This window comes from Carcharhinus amblyrhynchos, chromosome 20 (genome assembly GCF_965287045.1).
Source record: "Carcharhinus amblyrhynchos chromosome 20, sCarAmb.v2.hapA, whole genome shotgun sequence".
In the NCBI taxonomy this organism is placed as follows: Eukaryota; Metazoa; Chordata; class Chondrichthyes; order Carcharhiniformes; family Carcharhinidae; genus Carcharhinus; species Carcharhinus amblyrhynchos.
The window spans coordinates 38408109-38426050 of NC_137343.1; the positions used below are offsets into that span (position 1 = coordinate 38408109).

Below are 17942 nucleotides of genomic sequence, written 5' to 3' on the forward strand. Positions count from 1 at the left end.
CCCTTTCATTAATCACTTCACACAGCCCATTAAATATGCATCACCATTCAGGAAGTTAATCTAACATTAACATGTAAAACCGGTGTTTAACTGCTTATGACTGTGTATGATGATTGCGTCAAATTGGAGCCAGCAGTGTTATTTTATCCCTTTCCCTTCCTTCTTTGCAGTGTTTAATGCAAGTCTAATTTAAGTGAACTGCCTGTGTTGCTGTAGCTTTTGAAACATGGGGTCTAAGCACAGCTGGTTGTAAAAGTGAATAGAATAGAAAACTTGTTCATTCCCATTATCCTCAGTGGCTGTGAAGATTTCCACTCCTCTGTCCCACTGGAAGATCAGTAGCTCGCAGTGTCGCTCAACGTGTTGTCAGCTTTTAAACTTTTTATTTGACAAGATGTTAATTATCATTTGAATTTGTAAAGTCCTGACCAAATACTGCGTCACACGAGACAATACCTGAGCTTCAGGTCAAATATGTTCTAACATGTAATGTCCAAGGCTTTTCTCTAACTTCTCCCCCCATCAGAGTGAAATGATCCTATTTGATAATTTGACTTAAAATATCGAGATGAGTACAAAAGAGGGAAGCCCACTTTGTATTTACGTTCTTGATTGATAAAATAATTAACAGGCAAAATTTCACTCCTATAGTTTTCTACATCTTTTACTGTTTTCTGAAATCAAATGCAAAGCATTACCTCAAGAGCAAGGCTTTATCAAAATGCTATTAGTTATGTGTTACTTCATTATAGGCAGCATGGTGGCACAGTGGTTAGCACTGCTGCCTCACAGAGCCAGGGACCTGAGTTTGATTCCCAGCTTGGGTCACTGTCTGCGTGGAGGTTGCACATTCTCACCGTGTCTGCATGGGTTTCCTCTAGATGCTCCAGTTTCCTCCCACAATATGAAAGACATGCTGGTTAGATGCATTGGCCATGCAAAGTTCTCCCTCAAAGTAGCCAAACAGGCACCAGAGTGTAGCGACTAGGGTATTTTCACTGTAACTTAATTGCAGTGTTAATGTAAGCCTACTTGTGACACTAATAAATAAACTTGAACTTTATTAGTGCTGGGGAACCTATACAAAAGTGAAAACAAGCACCAAAGGATGCTTCTAGTCCCTGGTTTTGAAACATGGTCTGTGTGAGATTGTGAAAAAGACATTGCCTCTTCAAAGAAATGGGGGTGATTCTCCCAGCCCACTGCACTGCTTTAGCTGCACAACAGGCCGGGAGCCTTAAGCAGAGGCTGTTTAGTGGGTTTCCCGTTGGGGATCATGGCCTCCGTGTGTCTCCAGCCACCGAATTTCCAGAAATCAGCGCGGAGCTGATTAAATTTATGTAAATGATCATCTCCCCCAACCCCCGCAGGAGGGAAGGCAAGAAGGCATGGACGCCTCACAGGAGGTCGGGGGTAAGGGGTTCCCCCTGGGCATTGCCAGCTTAGCAGTGCCAGACCGACCCCTCTGGCTCTGCCCAAGCGGCAATGTCCAGGGGCCACCTTGGCACTGCCCATCGGGCATAGGGCAGTGCAAAGGTGGTGAAATCAGAGAGGGTGGGGCCTTTTGGGGGACCTTTGGGGGCTGTGATCAGTGGGGGTTGGGGATCCTACTGCCACTCTGCACTGGGACCAATCAGCATTTGGAGCTGGCCATTGGCGGATGGGGGTGTGCGCACTATCGGGGCTCGGCCTACGGGGGTGGGGGGGGGTGGGCGGGCGACGATTGGGACTGCAGGGGGGTGAGTTGGGGCTGCCAGTGGGGGGGTTGTAGGGTGGGGAGATCCAGACTGCTGGGGGGAGATTCGGGTGGGTGGTTGTGGAAGGAGGATCGGTGCTGGCCCAGGAAGCCAGCAATTGGGTCGTCAGGGAATTGGTGGGACTGGCCAGTGATCGGGAGGCTGGCAGTAGGGTGCTACAGCAGATGCGCCAATCTTGGTGCGGACAGATCCATACACGCACATTGGCCCGTGCAACAATATGCTGCCAACCTCGCCAATAGAAATAAGCGCCGCCCACTGATTTTTAGCATGATTCATGCTGGGACCATCATTTTGAAAATCCTACTGAAAAAAACAGAGGGGTTCACTCCAGTTTTTGCATGAATTCGGCCCTTAGTTTTTTTTTGGGAGAATCCCACCCAAGATATGCGTGGTGAAAGACGCTGATCTTTCATCTCCAGGTTCTATGTTCAACCTTGACTGATGCTAACTGTAAAGGTCCTGTTTGCACAGAATAGTGCACTTACTGGCACAGACCCACTAATAATAGAGTGTTTACTGCAGGAAATAGAAATATCACACTGATGTGGTCAGCATGCTGCTCTGAGGTGGGAGGCGAAGTGTGTTGTTGCCACTGTAGAAAGGGCTCTAACCTACATCTAACAACACCAGCTTATATCTGTATAGCCCCTTTTAACACAGTAAAACATCCCAAGGTGCTTCATTGGAGCTTTATAAAACAATGTGGGACACCCTGTGGCATGAGGAGATGATTGAACCGACAACCAAAAGCAGAGGAAGGATGTTTTAATGAGCATCATAAAGTAAGGAAAGTGAGGTCGAGACGCAAGGTTGTGTAGAGAGTGTATTCCTGAGCTTGGAGCCAAGGCAGCAGAAGGCACGGCACCACCTTCATTGCACTCCCTTCAGGCCAAGTATATCCTTCCTTTGGTAAGGAAGTGAAAACGGTAACTAGTACTCCAGGTGTGACCATACCAATGCTTTGTGTAGTTGTAGTAAGACTTCTTTACTTGAACTGTACTCCCTCAGTACTGAACATTTCCAGAAGATTTGCCTCCCTAATTGCTGTGCCTACATGTTAACTTTCTCTGATTCTTGTATAAGGGCACCCAAGTTTTCTTGGATGCAAGCAGTCTTTTTTTTTATTCATTCGTGGGATATGGGCTTCGTTGGCTGGCCAGCATTTATTGCCCATCCCTAGTTGCCCCTGGAGGGCGGTTGAGAGTCAACACATTGCTATGGCTCTGGACTCCCATGTAGGCCAGACAGATAAGGACAGCAGATTTCCTTCCCTGAAGGACATTAGTGAACCAGGTGGGTTTTTCTGACAATCGACAATAGTTTCGTGGTCATCAGTAGATTCTTAATTTCAGCTATTTTTTATTGAATTTAAATTGCACTAGCTGCTGTGGCGGGATTCGAACTTGAGTCCCCAAAACATCAGCTGGGTTTCTGAATTAATAGTCTAGCGATCATTTCTCTTGCCCATCACTTCTCCATCATTCTCTCAGTATTCAAAAAATATTCTGCTTTCTTAGTTTTCCTTCCAAAACTCAAACCAGCTCCACCATATTGTATTCCTTCTGCCGTGTTTTTGCCCACTCCTTCCTCCTCCTCACCCTCCTCCTCCTCACCCTCCTCCTCCTCACCCTCCTCCTCCAACTTGTCACCCCACTGCTGCGCCAGGGTGGGGAGGGCACAATGGGCTACAACAATGTGGGACACCCTCTGGGGGCTATAATGAAGAGCACTGCTAGTCAAGGCAGTGGAAACACATCTACAGCAGGCCAATGAACTGTTCAATTATTGTCCAGGTAGTGCTGTGAGCCTCATTATAATGGGACTCAGCCTCGGTCTCGGGCCTCTGTACTGGAGACATCAGTCATGACCTCAGTGGATATCCCTTGGCCCCCAAGATCCAATCTGGCAGCCTGGGGTGGCCCTCAAAGACCCTGGGATCTGCATGCTCTCCAGGATATATGCGTGCTTCCTTGGAACCACGCGCGTACATGCATGATGTTCAGACAGTGGTCACACATGAATTGCACACTCAGGGAGAGGAACCCCTACTGGCTGATGAAGAACACCCCCTGGTGCTCTTAAGGCCATGGATGCGCAATCGATTGCCCCTGGACCTGAGGCATCCCGGTGATGGTAATGAATCCTGTAGCTGGGGCATCTTGATGGGCTTAGTCCAGGTTGAAGTGGATATACTCAGAGGCCCAGGCATACAGAACCCCTATCACCTCTCAGATGCACATGTGAACTGATGACCGAATAATGCCACGCAAGCTGCCACTTGAGCCCTGGAATGACCAGGTTGCATAAAGGTTCAAGGAGGCTGTGAGCTTCCTAGTCACTGGGAATGGGAATCATAGAGTCACAGAATCATACCATGCAGAAAAGGCCCTTTGGCCCATCGAGACTACACCAACGTGTGTGAAACACCAGACCTCCTGCCTAACCCCATCTACCAGCACTTGGCCTATAGCCCTGAATGTTACGATGTGCCAAGTGCTCATCCAGATACATTTTAAAGGATGTGAGGCAACCCACCTCTACAACCTCATGGGCAGCGCGTTCCAGACCATCACCACCCTCTGAGTTACGGATAGATCTAAATATTCAGTGAAATAGTCCAAACCAGCTCTCCCACTGGCTGTTACCTACCCATGCTGTAGATTGTCTATTTAATACTGTTCCAGAAACCTCAGTCAATTTGCTTTCCAAAGCTTAATTGCAAAGCAGTGCACTGATCCTACCTAACCCTCCTCTTGCGCTTTCACTTAAAGCCGGCAGTGGGTGATCTCCAGCCCGCGTTTGAGAATCCCGAGGTCGTCCACACCCACGCCTGGGTGAAGGGGAAGAACAGCTGGGGAGAATGGCGTTATTCGTCGCAGTTGCTGCTCCCCCAGGGAGAGGCAGCTAAATGAAAGAGCTATCGTGTTGCAGAGGGCGAGCCAGGATTAGCAATCAAATGCAGTCAGCCTCCACTTATACTTCTCGTCACACCCTGAGGTTTGGACAACAGGAGCCATTTTAAATATATTTCATGACAGCATTTGCAGTGAAGTGACCATGGCATGTAACCACAACACTGCAGAGATTAACCAGCACTAATGATTACTTTGTTAGAAATGCTTCCATTAGGGATCCGTAAATGCAATGGTTTTGAATGATAGGGTTTGCAGAGTGAATCCTGCTGATTTGCAGGAATTTAAAATAATTAGCTGAGAAAAGCTCATTTGTATCAGTCTTCATATCCAGTAATTATATAATTCCTACAGTGCAGAAGGAGGCCATTCAGCCCATCGATCCTGCACCAACTCTCCAACAGGGCGTTCTTACCCAGACCCAACCCCCCACCCCATTCCCTTAACCCCATGCATTTAACCCGCTAATCCCCCTAACCTACACATCTTTGGATATTAAGGGACAATTTAGCATGGCAAATCCATCTAACCTACACATCCTTGGAGTGTGAGAGGAAACCCACGCAGACACGGGGAAAATGTGCAAACTTCACACACAGAATGACCAGAGGCTGGAATTGAACCCAAGCAGTTTCCTCCCACACAAGATGTGCTGGTTAGTTGCATTGGCCGTGCTAAATTCTCCCTCAGTGTACACAAACAGGCATCAGAGTGTGGCAACTTAGGGGATTTTCACAGTAACTTCATTGCCGTGTTAATGTAAACCTACTTGCGACACTAATAAATAAATGTAAACTTATTGCTCAGCGGTGTGGCCGTGTACTTCTTAACCAGATGGTCTTGAGTGCGAGCTGAGGGTCCCAGGACTGCCAGTCACTTCAGCTACTGCCCGCGGTTGGGGTGTGACAGGAGAATCATCAATTCTTAAATCAGATTTTAGGTGGTGTGCTTCCCTTGGGCAGGAGTCAGTTCAGTAACAAGGGTGATGGAAGGTGCAGATTAACATGTATTCTCATCATGTGCAGCAACATTGCTATGGAGCGTTAAGGAGGGAGTGTTCTGAATGGAGGGACTTTTATTTCAAAAGATTTTCATTTTGCTGACTTCAACAACTGTATTACAAACTTTTATACTGCAGCATAAAACAGTGAAGATCTCTGGTGCAATACCAGAGCCTACCCCAATCTGCGTTTTACAATTGTATCTTACATAGTGTGAACATTACCATAGAGATTCTCATCTTTCTGTGTCATTTTTACTGTGACATATTGCAATCGTGCCTCTGAGCTGTAAGTATCACTGGTCACCAGGTGCTATAAAGCCAGCAGCCCCCACTTCCCCACTCGCAGCAGTTAGAAATATTTTTGCAAAAAGTCAGGGTATAAAATGTAGATTTGATTCTCTACTCTCTTTTTTTTTGCAGCATTTGACAGGAAATAGTCCTGCTGGAATGTTACAACCGTTCACGCCAGCAGGATTTTCCCATCCCGCTGCAGTGAGCAGAGATTTAGCTGGGCACCGAATTCTCCATCCTCGCTGCAGCGGGAGCGTGGCGTGAACGGTCGATAAGATCACCCCCAAACTCTTTAACAGATTCTCTGTAGTACTGTACATTAGTGTAGCAAAGTGGTATCACATGGGACAGCAGAATATGATGCCTTTGTCACATTCTATATACAACGGACCAATGCCCATCTTAACCAGGCTGCCAAGAGAGGAGGAAGCACTTCAGTCTGAAGGTTAATCCTTGCCACATTGGCAGGAATTAGAACAGCAGAAGCTTACTTACTTGGGTCTCTGTTGCCTGAATGCAAGTACTCAGCGCTCTTGTTTGCACAATGATATGTGAGTGCAAGGGATACAAACAGAGTGAGAGAAGTGTCTTTCCACGATACAGGACCATCATGCAGACCAGGAAGATTCCAGGCTGCCGTTGGTGTGTGCTGAGTAACAATGGCAACTGCAATGAGCAATATATGCTTCCCAGGCTAGGAAGAGAAGACTTCAGCCCATGTTTCTATTTAGGGTCAGTGTTCAGTACTTTGTGCTGGAAATGTTAGTGTGAGCACAGATGGACCTTAAATCAGGGCAGACTTGTGTTTGACTGGGATACCCAAGATGGTAAAAGGACGTATTGCCATTCATTATAGACTCGCACGTGAAGAATTACCGCTCGGGTTAAATGGGCTGCTTGTGGCTGCAGACCAGCACAAGGCATATCCTCCTTGCTGGGTCAAATGTTTCCATGGACAATACTGGTTAACAGGGTCAGTAATTTTATGCTACAAGGAAGCACAGAGATAGTTCATAAGTAAGGCTGCCATTCACCCGCTCCTCTTTATAAAAACCAGCTTTGCTTTGTTCCCCATCCAGCCTTAATTTGGTTCCACTCTTGATCCAGTTCACAGACATTGAGTGTTTGTCTCTGTCAGCCAGAATTCGGTATTGGTGTTAAGAAAATGTAGCTGCCTGTAAAATAAAAGTAATTGTACTTAACGAACATTCCGTATAACGTGTGGTGAACAGTACTTAAAGAATCGTTGTGCTTTCCTCGTGTTGCTCGCCAATCTAGAAATTTTGTTTACATTTTCTTTCTAATACTGCACTCGAAATGAATAAGGGAAAGGTGGGTATTGTCACTAAATTTACGATAAAGGCATACAGGAATAGACAATGTAATTTTTAAAATGTTGTTTAAAAGCAAGACGCAAGTACATTGCAGCATGAATATGTGTGAGAGATTAGCCGATGTAAATTACAATATGGATTGCTGCCAAGTTTATACGACATGCTTCATTTCTTGAAGCTAAGGCCACATTGTATTCTACATCAGCCAACTTTGCTCTTCTTTGTTAAGCGTCTGTAGTGCAAACACTTTAGGAGTTGTAGTTCATCCGTATGCTTGCGTTGTACCAACCAGCACGATTCATAACAATGACAGCATTTTTGTTACATTAGCGCCTCAGCTTCAGACCTAACTTAACCAACACACTTAACGACACTGAAGTTTGATATGAAACCAGGCTGGGAGCTCCGTGGATATTCCCACTCACTCATCCTTAGCCACCTGTCATCCTGTGCATATCGCACAATACATGATGCACATTTCATATTAAAGATTAGGTTGGTTCACAAATTACAGATGCTAGTTTTTAATGGCTAACATGCTTTTTTTTTGGATTCCTACTCAGATAATAACAGCTTTAGGAAGACTAATATTGAGCTACAGGGAACTGGATTGCCAATTCAATGTGGTTTGGGAAATTGGTACTTTGTACTGGCTGTAGTTTGTTCAGCTTATCAACTAGCTCTTCTATTCTATTACCCATACCAGTTCCAATATTTTCAAATCTCCCCTTTCTTCCCATGTCTCTTCATAATTTGACTTCCAAAGTAACCTTACACAGAAACACGCCAAGGTTACAACATAGAACGTTATGGGCAGCAAGGTGGCACCTAAGTGGTTAGCACTGCTGCCTCACAGCGTCAGGGATCTGGGTTTGATAACCGACTTGGGCCTGTGTGGAGTTTGTAAGTTCTACTTGTGTCTGCATGGGTTCCCTCCGGGTGTTGTGGTTTTCTCCCACAGTCCAAAAGACGTGCTGGTTAGATGTATTGGCTATGCTAATTCTCCCTCAATGTACCCAAACAGACGCCGGGGTGTGGGGATTTTCATAGTAACTTCATTGCAGTGTTAATGTAAGATTACTTGTGACACTAATAGATAAATAGAAATGGGCCATTTTGCCTAATGAGTCTGGCCCAATAACTATTCTCCGGGCAAGGAAATAGTCCCAAACCCACTTATCCACCCTGCTCCTATATCTTTTAATCTCTTTTCCTTCATCCACGTATCAATCTTTATCTTGAATGTTAACATAGGGTTAGTTTTTAAGGCAGGAACTAAAAATAAATTCCCCAGCCTTACAACACTACGTATAAGAAATTCTCTGTTCTATTCTACAAACCTCTCCCAATTCATTTTGTGCTCAAAACCTTTTTTAGAGATTGCTCAATGATTGAAAACAGTCTGTTCTATCCACTCTGCCTTACATAATTTTAATTATTTCTACCGGATCTATGTTATTCTCATAATGAAAAAAGATCCAATTCTTTAAGCCTTTCTTCCTTTGAAACATCTCAATTGATTCTGTGTATCTGACCTTCTGAAGCAATTCATCGTCACCATCACAATGTTTTGTTTGAATAAATATTTCCTGCGTTTAATTTTAACTTGCTTGGTTTTTACTTTTGTAGAATCACAGAATCCCAACAGTGCAGGAGAAGGTTATTCGGCCCATTGAGTCTGCATTGAAAACAATCCCAATCAGGCCCTATTCCTGTAACCCCACATATTTACCTTGCTAATTCCCCTGACACAACGGACAATTCAGCATGGCTAATCTACCTAACCTACACATCTTTGGACTGAGAGAGCACCCAGAGGAAGCCCAAGCAGACTCAAGGAGAATGTGCAAACTCCATGCAGACAGTTACCCGAGACCAGAATTGAACCCAGGTCTCTGGTGATGTGAGGCCCATAAAACAATGTTTAGCTTTTCTGGACTCTCCCGTTGATACAGAATCTTTCCCCATGCTATTTTAAACACTTCAATCACATTAACTTAAGCTCCATATTTCCGGGGAATATAATCCAAGTTAATTAAATCTCACCTCAATGCAAAGTACCTGCTACAACTCCATTACCTGTGCTTCATAGCATTTTAAAGACATAACTCCCAATTTTCTTTTCCCCAAATTAAAATAAATTTAATCTGTGAATCAATCTTCATCTTCATTTTCCCATGTACCACGAAGTAACATTTTGAAGAAAAAACTTGCACACATTTCAGATTCAGCCTCGCCAGTAATTTAGTCAAAGTTGGAATGCTGACTACTTTTCAAATGAGTTATATTGGCTTATAACCAAATGTCCTCAAAAAATGACCAAGTACCTAATTAGGCTTAAAGATAATGGCTTATGCGTTGTTCTCAATCAATGGGCACTGTTCATATCTGAACCTAATTTACCATTATCACATCGGGAGATCTCCTCACTGTGTGCCTGTCTGCCAGAACATTCTTAGGAACGAAGCTCAAGGAACCTAACCCTTAGCGTAATTATTAATGGATTTTGGGGGTGCATTTTTGGAAGCACTTAACTATGTTCATGCAGGATTAGAATATGGACCAGTCTGGGTCAGGAGAGCGGATTCCCTTCCTGAAGAACATTTTTGAAAACCAGTTAGGTTTTTATGACAAGCCAACCGTTTCATGTTCGCTTTTACATTTTTACTTCCAAATTTTTAAAAATCTGAATTTAAATTTCTTAAACTGCAATCGTAGGATCTGAACATCAGTTTCTGAACTCATCCAGTAATTTAATCACTTCACTACCAAGCCTGATAATTTGTCAAACGTCCTCTGAAAACCAAAATAAGTTATTGAAAGCAGACGTTCCGTCATCAACTGATTGACTTGCCTCATTAACTAATCCCTGTAGGTTCATGTTTTTAATTGCAGGCGGCACGGTGGCACAGTGGTTAGCATTGCTGCATCACTGCTAGGGACTCAAGTTCAATTCCCGAGCTTGGGTCACTGTGCAGAGTCAGCCTGCGCTCTCCATGCCTGCCACAGTTCAAAAGACATGCTGATTAGGAGCATTGGCCGTGCTAAATTCTCCCTCAGTGTACCCAAACAGGTGCCAAAGTGTGGCGACTGGGGACTTTCACAGTAACATCATTGCAGTGTTAATATAAGCCTACTTGTGATACTGATAAATAAACTTAAAAACTTTAAACTTAAATCCATGTTGACTGCTACCTAAAGCCTCTGTGCCCTCTAGATGCACTTTGACATTACCCTGTTAGCCACACTCTCCAGAACCCATACACCCTCTCCTGCACTTCTTTTCTGAATGATGGGACAGCATTCAGTAGAACATAGACCTGCAAAGTCTTGGCCATTGTTTCTCTGCCTGCAAAAGGCAACAAGGCTCATTGCTCTCATAAGATGAGAAATAGGAGCAGGAGTAGGCCATCAACCCCTTAAACAGCCCCTCAAAACAACATTTTCACTGTATACTAATACATAGGACAATAATGAATCAAATCAAATCAAATTGAGCCTGTTCTGCCACTCAACACTAAACTTCTAAATCAACTCCACTTACCTGCCCTATCCCCTATCCCTTCTTTCCCTTAGTGCCCAAAAGAAAATCAATCTCTGCCTTGAATATACTCATGATGTGGGGATGCAGGCGTTGGACTGGGGTGGGCATGTAAGAAGTCTCACAACTTCTTACTGACAACAAGTTAAAGTCCAACAGGTTTATTTGGAATCACGAGCTTTTGGAGCACTGCATCTTCATCAGGTGAGTGACTCACCTGATAAAGGAGCAGCGCTCTGGAAGATCGTGATTCCAAGTAAACCTGTTGGACTTTAACCTAATGTTGTGAGACTTCTTATTGAATATACTCAATTACTGAGCTTCCACGCACTTCTCAGGTAAAGAATTCCAAAGATTCCCAACCCTTTAAATGAAATAACTTCTCCTCGCCTTTAAATGATGAACCCTTTATTCTGAGACTATGACTCCTAGTTCTCAACCCTCCAGCCAGGGTAAACAGCCTCTCAGCATCTACCCTGTCAAACCTGCCAAGAATTTTTTTTACATTTCAATGAGTTCACCTGTCATTCTTCTAAATCCCAGGCACATGGATCCATTGCATCTCATTGCAGTTTGTTGAGTTATTTCTTTCCCCTGCCCTTAAAACAATTGTAAATTGAGTTCCCCTCTCTATCTGAATCAATTTAAATAGCCTTAATTAACTTCATTGATTTCCTATTTTTCCCTACTTCTTGGAGCTCTGCTCAAAAAGTGCAAAGTGCACTTGCAGAGGTTTTCAGAGGAAGATCTTCAATCTCATCCGTGGCCGGAATTCTCCAAAATCATCCATTCCTGCCCAGCTGCCAGCAAGAATGGAAAATTTGGCGCTCAGCCAAAAGCTCACTCACTGCAGCGGCACTGGAGAACCTCAGCCACAGATGAGGTTGGAGGTTTTTGTTGGCAGGGAGTGTTGGCTATGCGCCAAATTCTCCATTCTCACTGGCGAGAGCAGACAAGATTGGAGAATCCTACCCATAATTTCTGCTATATTGGTTATCAAGAGATTAATGACTGCTAAACATCATGTGACATTTCTATGAACCTGTTAATCAATGTGCTACCAGAAGAGAATAAATTCCCTCACATCCTTCATGTCCATCTTTTTGCATAAGTTTAAATGTCACAAGTAGCCTTACATTAACACTGAAATAAAGTTACTGTTACTCGTCGCCACACTCTGGCACCTGTACGCTGAGGGAGCATTTAGTGTGGCCAATGCATCTAACCTGTCTTCCAGACTGTGGGAAGATACCGGAGCACCTGGGGGAAACCCATGTAGACGCAGGGAGAATGTGCAGACTCCGCACAGACAGTGACCCAAGCCAGGAATCGAACTTGTGTCCCTGGCACTGTGAAGCAGCAGCTGTGCTAACCACTGTGCCACCATGATGCATGTGATTTGGACCTCATTAAAACATCAAATTAAATAACGATTAATGTTTGCACACTTACCGATCATTTTGGTGGACACCAAAGTACAAAACCAACCTCATCCCATGCTGACAAATTATTGACAACATCTATAAAACTGTCCATAAGCACAGGACAGAGGGAAAGCCACAACTACAGCTCCTAAAATGGTGCGTGACTCGTATATATTCTGCACAAAATGTGCTGAGTTGGAAAAGAGAAAGCTCTTGATTTAAAATAATTTGAGTTCATTCAAAGCCTAAGTTTATATGGGTAGAAATGAAACTGGCAACATATTGTTTCCCTCCTGAGTTCTGATAACAACGAGTGAGTGGATTGTTAAATGCTGCTTTTTAAAAATTGAAAATCCACACGAAAGTTAACTGGGCCACTCGGTCACTGAAATCGACCTATTGCTGTTTCAACTTGAGCTTTATTGAAATGTGCTTAACAAATGACGTTGTTAATCTAATCCATTAAACCAGGCTGGGGGATCGCAGGAGGCCTGTGAACCCCTTCAAGAGCAAACATGTTCCTTAAGAAATCTGTTGCTTGAAAAACCTCCACTATTCATTGTTAACGTTTTGACAGCAAGGCGATTGGAAATTGTGAAATATGGCTGATGAAGCTAGTTTAGATTTTTTTGAAGTTAATAACTCCCACCAATAATTGGAATAGATTAAAAGCAACAAGAGAAACCAAATAATGAGCAAAATGGAGGGATTTGGACAGGGTTTTGTGTCTTTTTTCTTGTCATTTGAGACTCTAATGATGCACTTATGTTGCCCGCTCTTCCCTTTTTCTTACACCTTACCTACTTAAGGAGGAATTCTTGATTGGTAAGTCGATGCTACCCACAGACTAGGGATTTATTATAGGTCGCTGGAGAGAATAGATTTCTTCTGCAGGAAACACAACAATGCTGTACCTTTCAGAGGGGCTTTTTTAGTTAAAGTGATGGACTATTTGTTTTGCGACTTTTATTTTGTACATAATTCTCATTTTGTGATGTTTGTTCATTGTCCTTTCTCACGCCACGCTTACTGGGGCCTATTGATTTCCTCTTTTTAATGCAGTATGTAGTCCTGTACGCACATCTTATTTTCCTTCCTTCACATATACCACTTACTTTCTCTTAATTCCTTACTTTTTTTAATTTAAACAAAAGCTTTTTTTTCCTCTCCTACAGTTCTTCCTCTGTTACAACATTGTTCGCATGCTTTTTTTAAAAAAAAAAGAGAGAGAAAAAAAATGCATGATGTCTAAATCTACGAGTGTTCATGTTGGACAGATTTTTTTCTGTGTTTGGGGGTTAGGTGCCTTTAACAGTAGACCGTGCATCATACAGGTAGAAGATTGGCCCCAGCGTGAATATGCAATGTAATAGCGGCAATGTTTCTGTTCACAGATGTGCAAGTCAGGGTCTTTTGGACACACCCTTGTGAAGGAAGAATGCAACAAGCTTGACATTCAACCCAGCCAGAATGGAGACTACCAAGATTATGACTCGGGCAATGACACAGCCTCACCCCCCTCGACCAAAGTCGCCTCGTCCAGGTCACAAGCCGAGGAGGAGAAAGGGCGGCCTCTCGGGCAGCACGCGGAGTTAGACGGCCAGACCGTTTCCCCAGGCAAACTGAAGTTTAGTGATGCAGAGCCCAGCTCAGATTCAGGGAACTCAGTGGCGAGCTGCTCGTCCCCGTGCAACGCAGTGCCCTCGTCCCCAAGTGCATCTCCAGGTTATCAGTTGGCCAAAAGGGTCAGGAGGTAAATTCTCTCACTCTCGAGCAAAGACTTCAAAATGGAGGCCACCTTAAAGAGGCTTTATAAGTCATTCAAATGCCAGGCAGTGTCGTTAATAATTGGAATCTGAAAGTCTACCAATTCCTAAGTCATGGTATGGAATGTTATTAGCCCAGCCTGGTGAACGGGCCTATAAGGGAGATGTATGATCATGGATTATTGCCAGACTGTCACCTCCTACTCTGTCTGACTCCAGCCCCAAACTAGATGGTTCATGCTTCATAATTTCTGAAGTCACGTGGCTTTGGGAGTCATACATTTCAAAAGATATTTTCCAACTAATTTAAATCTAACAATATTTCCTAAGGGTGACACAGTGGTTAGCACTGCTGCCTCACAATGCCAGGTATCGGGATTCAACTCCGGACTCAGGTCATTGCCTGTGCGGAGTCCACATGTTTCCCCCGTGTCTACGTGAGTTTCCTCTGGGTGCTCTGATTTCCTCCCATAGTCTAGAGATGTGCAGATTAGGTGGATTGGGCATGCTAAATTATCTCTTGCTATCAGGGGATTAGCAGGGTAAAGATGTGGGGTTACGGTGCAGGCTCAGTGGGCCAAATGGCTTCCTTCTGCACAAATCCTACCATCTGCCATGGTGGGATTTGAACTCAGGTCCCCAGAGCATTAACCTGGGTCTCTGGATTACTAGTCCAGTGACAATACCTCTACACCATTGCGTCCTGTATCCCACCAACCCTTCTTATGTCTTTAAGTTCATGATTGTTGCCAGTTTTTAGCAGTGGGAGAGGCACTATACGGAATGGAACATCTGCTGTTCAACAGCCAAGTTTATTCCAGCTACTTTCCCTTTCATTCCAGAGAAGCACCTTCGCTACACAATTGGCCAACAACCACTGAGAAAAAGAGAAGTCCTCCTCCTTCACCCGCCAGAAAATCTCCGGAAAGGCATCGCTCCAGAAGTGACTCGCGCAGCAGCAGAGGGCGAGGCAGGAGTTCACGCAGTTACAGCTGCTCTTCTCGGTCCCACTCTCCTGGCTACAAATCAACCACAAAATACTCAAGAAGCAGATCACACTCTTCAGGGAAAAGGTTTGTCTGAGGAGCTGGCGAGAGAGATAGAAATGAGTAAATGAGGGCTGGGATTTTCCAACCTCGCCCACTGCTGTGATTCTCTGGTCCCTCTGCAGTGAACTGAGTGTTGGCTGAGCACGAAGTTCTCATTTATCGCTGGCGGGGCATGTGAGACTGGAGAATTCTGGCCAAGATCTCCTGAATGGTGTAAGATCATGAGATTATTAACAAAGAACAAAGAAAGATATGGAAGAGGTAACCAAGAAGGTAGATGAGGGCAGTGCAGTTGATGTTGTCTGCATGGACTTTAATAAGGCCTTTGACAAGTTACCACATGGTAGGTTGTTGCATAAGGTTAAATCTCACGGGATTCAGGATGTCTCTAAATGGATACAAAATTGGCTTCTTGACAGAAGCCGGAGGGTAGTTGTAGACGGTTGTTTTTCAAACGGGAGGCCTGTGACCAGCGGTGTTCCTCAGGGATCAGTGTTGGGTCCGCTGTTATTTGTCATTTATATTAATGATTTGGATGAGAATATAAGAGGCATGGTTAGTAAGTTTGTAGATGACACTAAGATTGGTGACATAGTGGACAGTGAAGAAAGTTATCTCCAATTGCAATGGGATCTTGATCAATTGGGCCAGTGGGCTGACAAATGGCAGATGGAGTTTAATTTAGACAAATGTGAGGTGATGCATTTTGGTAGATTGAACCAGGGCAGGACTTACTCAGTTAATGGTAGAGCGTTGGGGAGAGTTGCAGAACAAAGAGATCTAGGGGTACATGTTCATTGCTCCTTGAAAGTGGAGTCACAGGTGGACAGAGTGGTGAAGAAGGCATTTAGCATGCTTGGTTTCATCTGTCAGAACATTCAATACAGGAGTTGGAATGTCTTGTTGAAGTTGTACAAGACATTGGTAAGGGCACACTTGGAATACTGTGTGCAATTCTAGTCACCCTATTATAGAAAGGATATTATTAAACTGGAAAGAGTGCAGAAAAGATTTACTAGGATGCTACTGAGACTTGATGGATTCAGTTACAAGGAGAAGCTGGATAGACTTTTTTCACTGGAGCGTAGGAGGCTGAGGAGTGATCTTATAGAGGTCTACAAAATAATGAGGGGCACAGATCAGCTAAATAGTCAATATCTTTTTCCAAAGGTAGGGGAGTCTAAAACTAGAGGGCATAGTTAAGGGGAGAGAGGAGAGATACAAAAGTGTCCAGAGAGGCAATTTTTTCACACAGAGGGTGGTGAGTGTCTGGAACAAGCTGCCAGATGTAGTAGTAGAGGCGGATATAATTTTGTCTTTTAAAAAGCATTTAGATAGTTACATGGGTATGATAGGTACAGAGGGATATGGGCCAAATGCAGGCAGTTGGGATTAGCTTAGGGGGTTAAAAAAAGGGCAGCATGGACAAGTTGGGCCGAAGGGGTTTACAGCATGGAATCAGGCCCTCTGACTCTATGACTCTAACTGGAGCTTACAGAGCAGCAAATTGCAAAACTCAAACCGCTGTCTCTGGTAAGATGTCAGGTTTTGCACAGTTGGTAGCATGCTTGACTGAGTCAAAAAGTCATGCTCAAGCTGGACTCCAGTGACTTCGGCACATACACTGTGACTAACATGGTGGCACGGTGGTCAGCACTTCTGCCTCATAGGGCCAGGGATCCAGGTTCAATTCCCTGGCCTGGGTCACTGTCTATGTGGAGTTTGCACTTTCTCCTCGTGTCTGCGTGGGTTCCCCCCGGGTGCTCCAGGTTCCTCCCACAGTCCAAAGATGTGAGGGTGAGGTGGATTGGCTATGCTAAATTGCTCCTTAGTGTCAGGGGGATTAGCAAGGTAAATATGTTGGGTTACAGGGATAGGGCTTGGGGGGGATTGTTGTTGGTGCAGGCTCGATGGCCTCGTATGGCCTTCTTCTGCACTGTAGTTATTGTATTTTATACTAGTGCAGTACTGAGGGAGTGCTGACTTGTTAGAATGCAGCAGAAGGAAATATTAAACTGAAACCCCAACTGCTGTTGTAGATGGATATAAAAGTTCTCATGGCACTGTCTGAAGGGAAAGGGAGATCGCTTTGTATCCTGTCCTGCATTCATCTGTCAACCCTCAAATTAATCATTATCTATCTATCCCAGGAGGTGCAATTTAAACATACAAACATATGAATTGGAAGCAAGAGTAGGCCATTCAGCCCTTCAAGTCTGCTTCACCAATCAATACCTTACCTGGCTGTGGCCTCAATTCTACATTCTACCTATTGATCCTAGTTTTGGGGGGATTAGCAGGGTAAATATGTATGATGACAGGGATAGGGTGTTTGTTATTTGTGCAGACTCGATGAGCGAATGGCCTCCTTCTACACTGTAGGGATTCTATGATCTTAAAGATCTAATGGAATTCTATAAAAGGCACAGGATGCTTCAATTATCAATCTTTGCTCTGCTGTTGGGGAACTGTTGATGGAAAGGTGATTTTGAAAAAGGAAGCCTTGTAGTCATGGAACACCCGATCAACTATACAGAACTTTCCAAATCACAAACCCATTTGAAGTCTGCTGTCAACACTTTAAGAAAACATAGTTTTATTGTTGAGCCCTGAATAATACAAGCATTAGCAAGGATTTATTAATTCCTCTAAGTTAAATCCTGGATTATTAAGAGTTGTTGAATCTTGCCCAATGCTGCTGAAGTTTGTAATACAGGGCAAGTGAGAAGGCATTGTAATAAAATGTAAAGTTTATTTTTTAGCGCCTGTGAGGCAGCAGTGCTAAGAACATGAGAACTAGGAGTAGGAGTAGGCCATCTAGCCCCTCGAGCCTGCTCCACCATTCAATAAGATCATGGCTGA

The 17942-nt window shown here is 44.1% G+C and overlaps 1 protein-coding gene across 3 annotated transcripts in view; it reads left to right on the top strand.

Moving 5' to 3' along the window:
• The window catches only part of srrm4 (serine/arginine repetitive matrix 4), a 350732-nt gene that overhangs the window by 322375 nt on the left and 10415 nt on the right, over positions 1-17942 (top strand). For all 3 annotated transcript variants that reach the window (XM_080208425.1, XM_080208427.1, XM_080208426.1), the window contains exons 9-10: positions 13660-14018; positions 14874-15104. In XM_080208425.1, coding sequence (XP_080064551.1) covers positions 13660-14018; positions 14874-15104 — 590 coding nt within the window. The remainder of the gene's footprint in view (positions 1-13659; positions 14019-14873; positions 15105-17942) is intronic.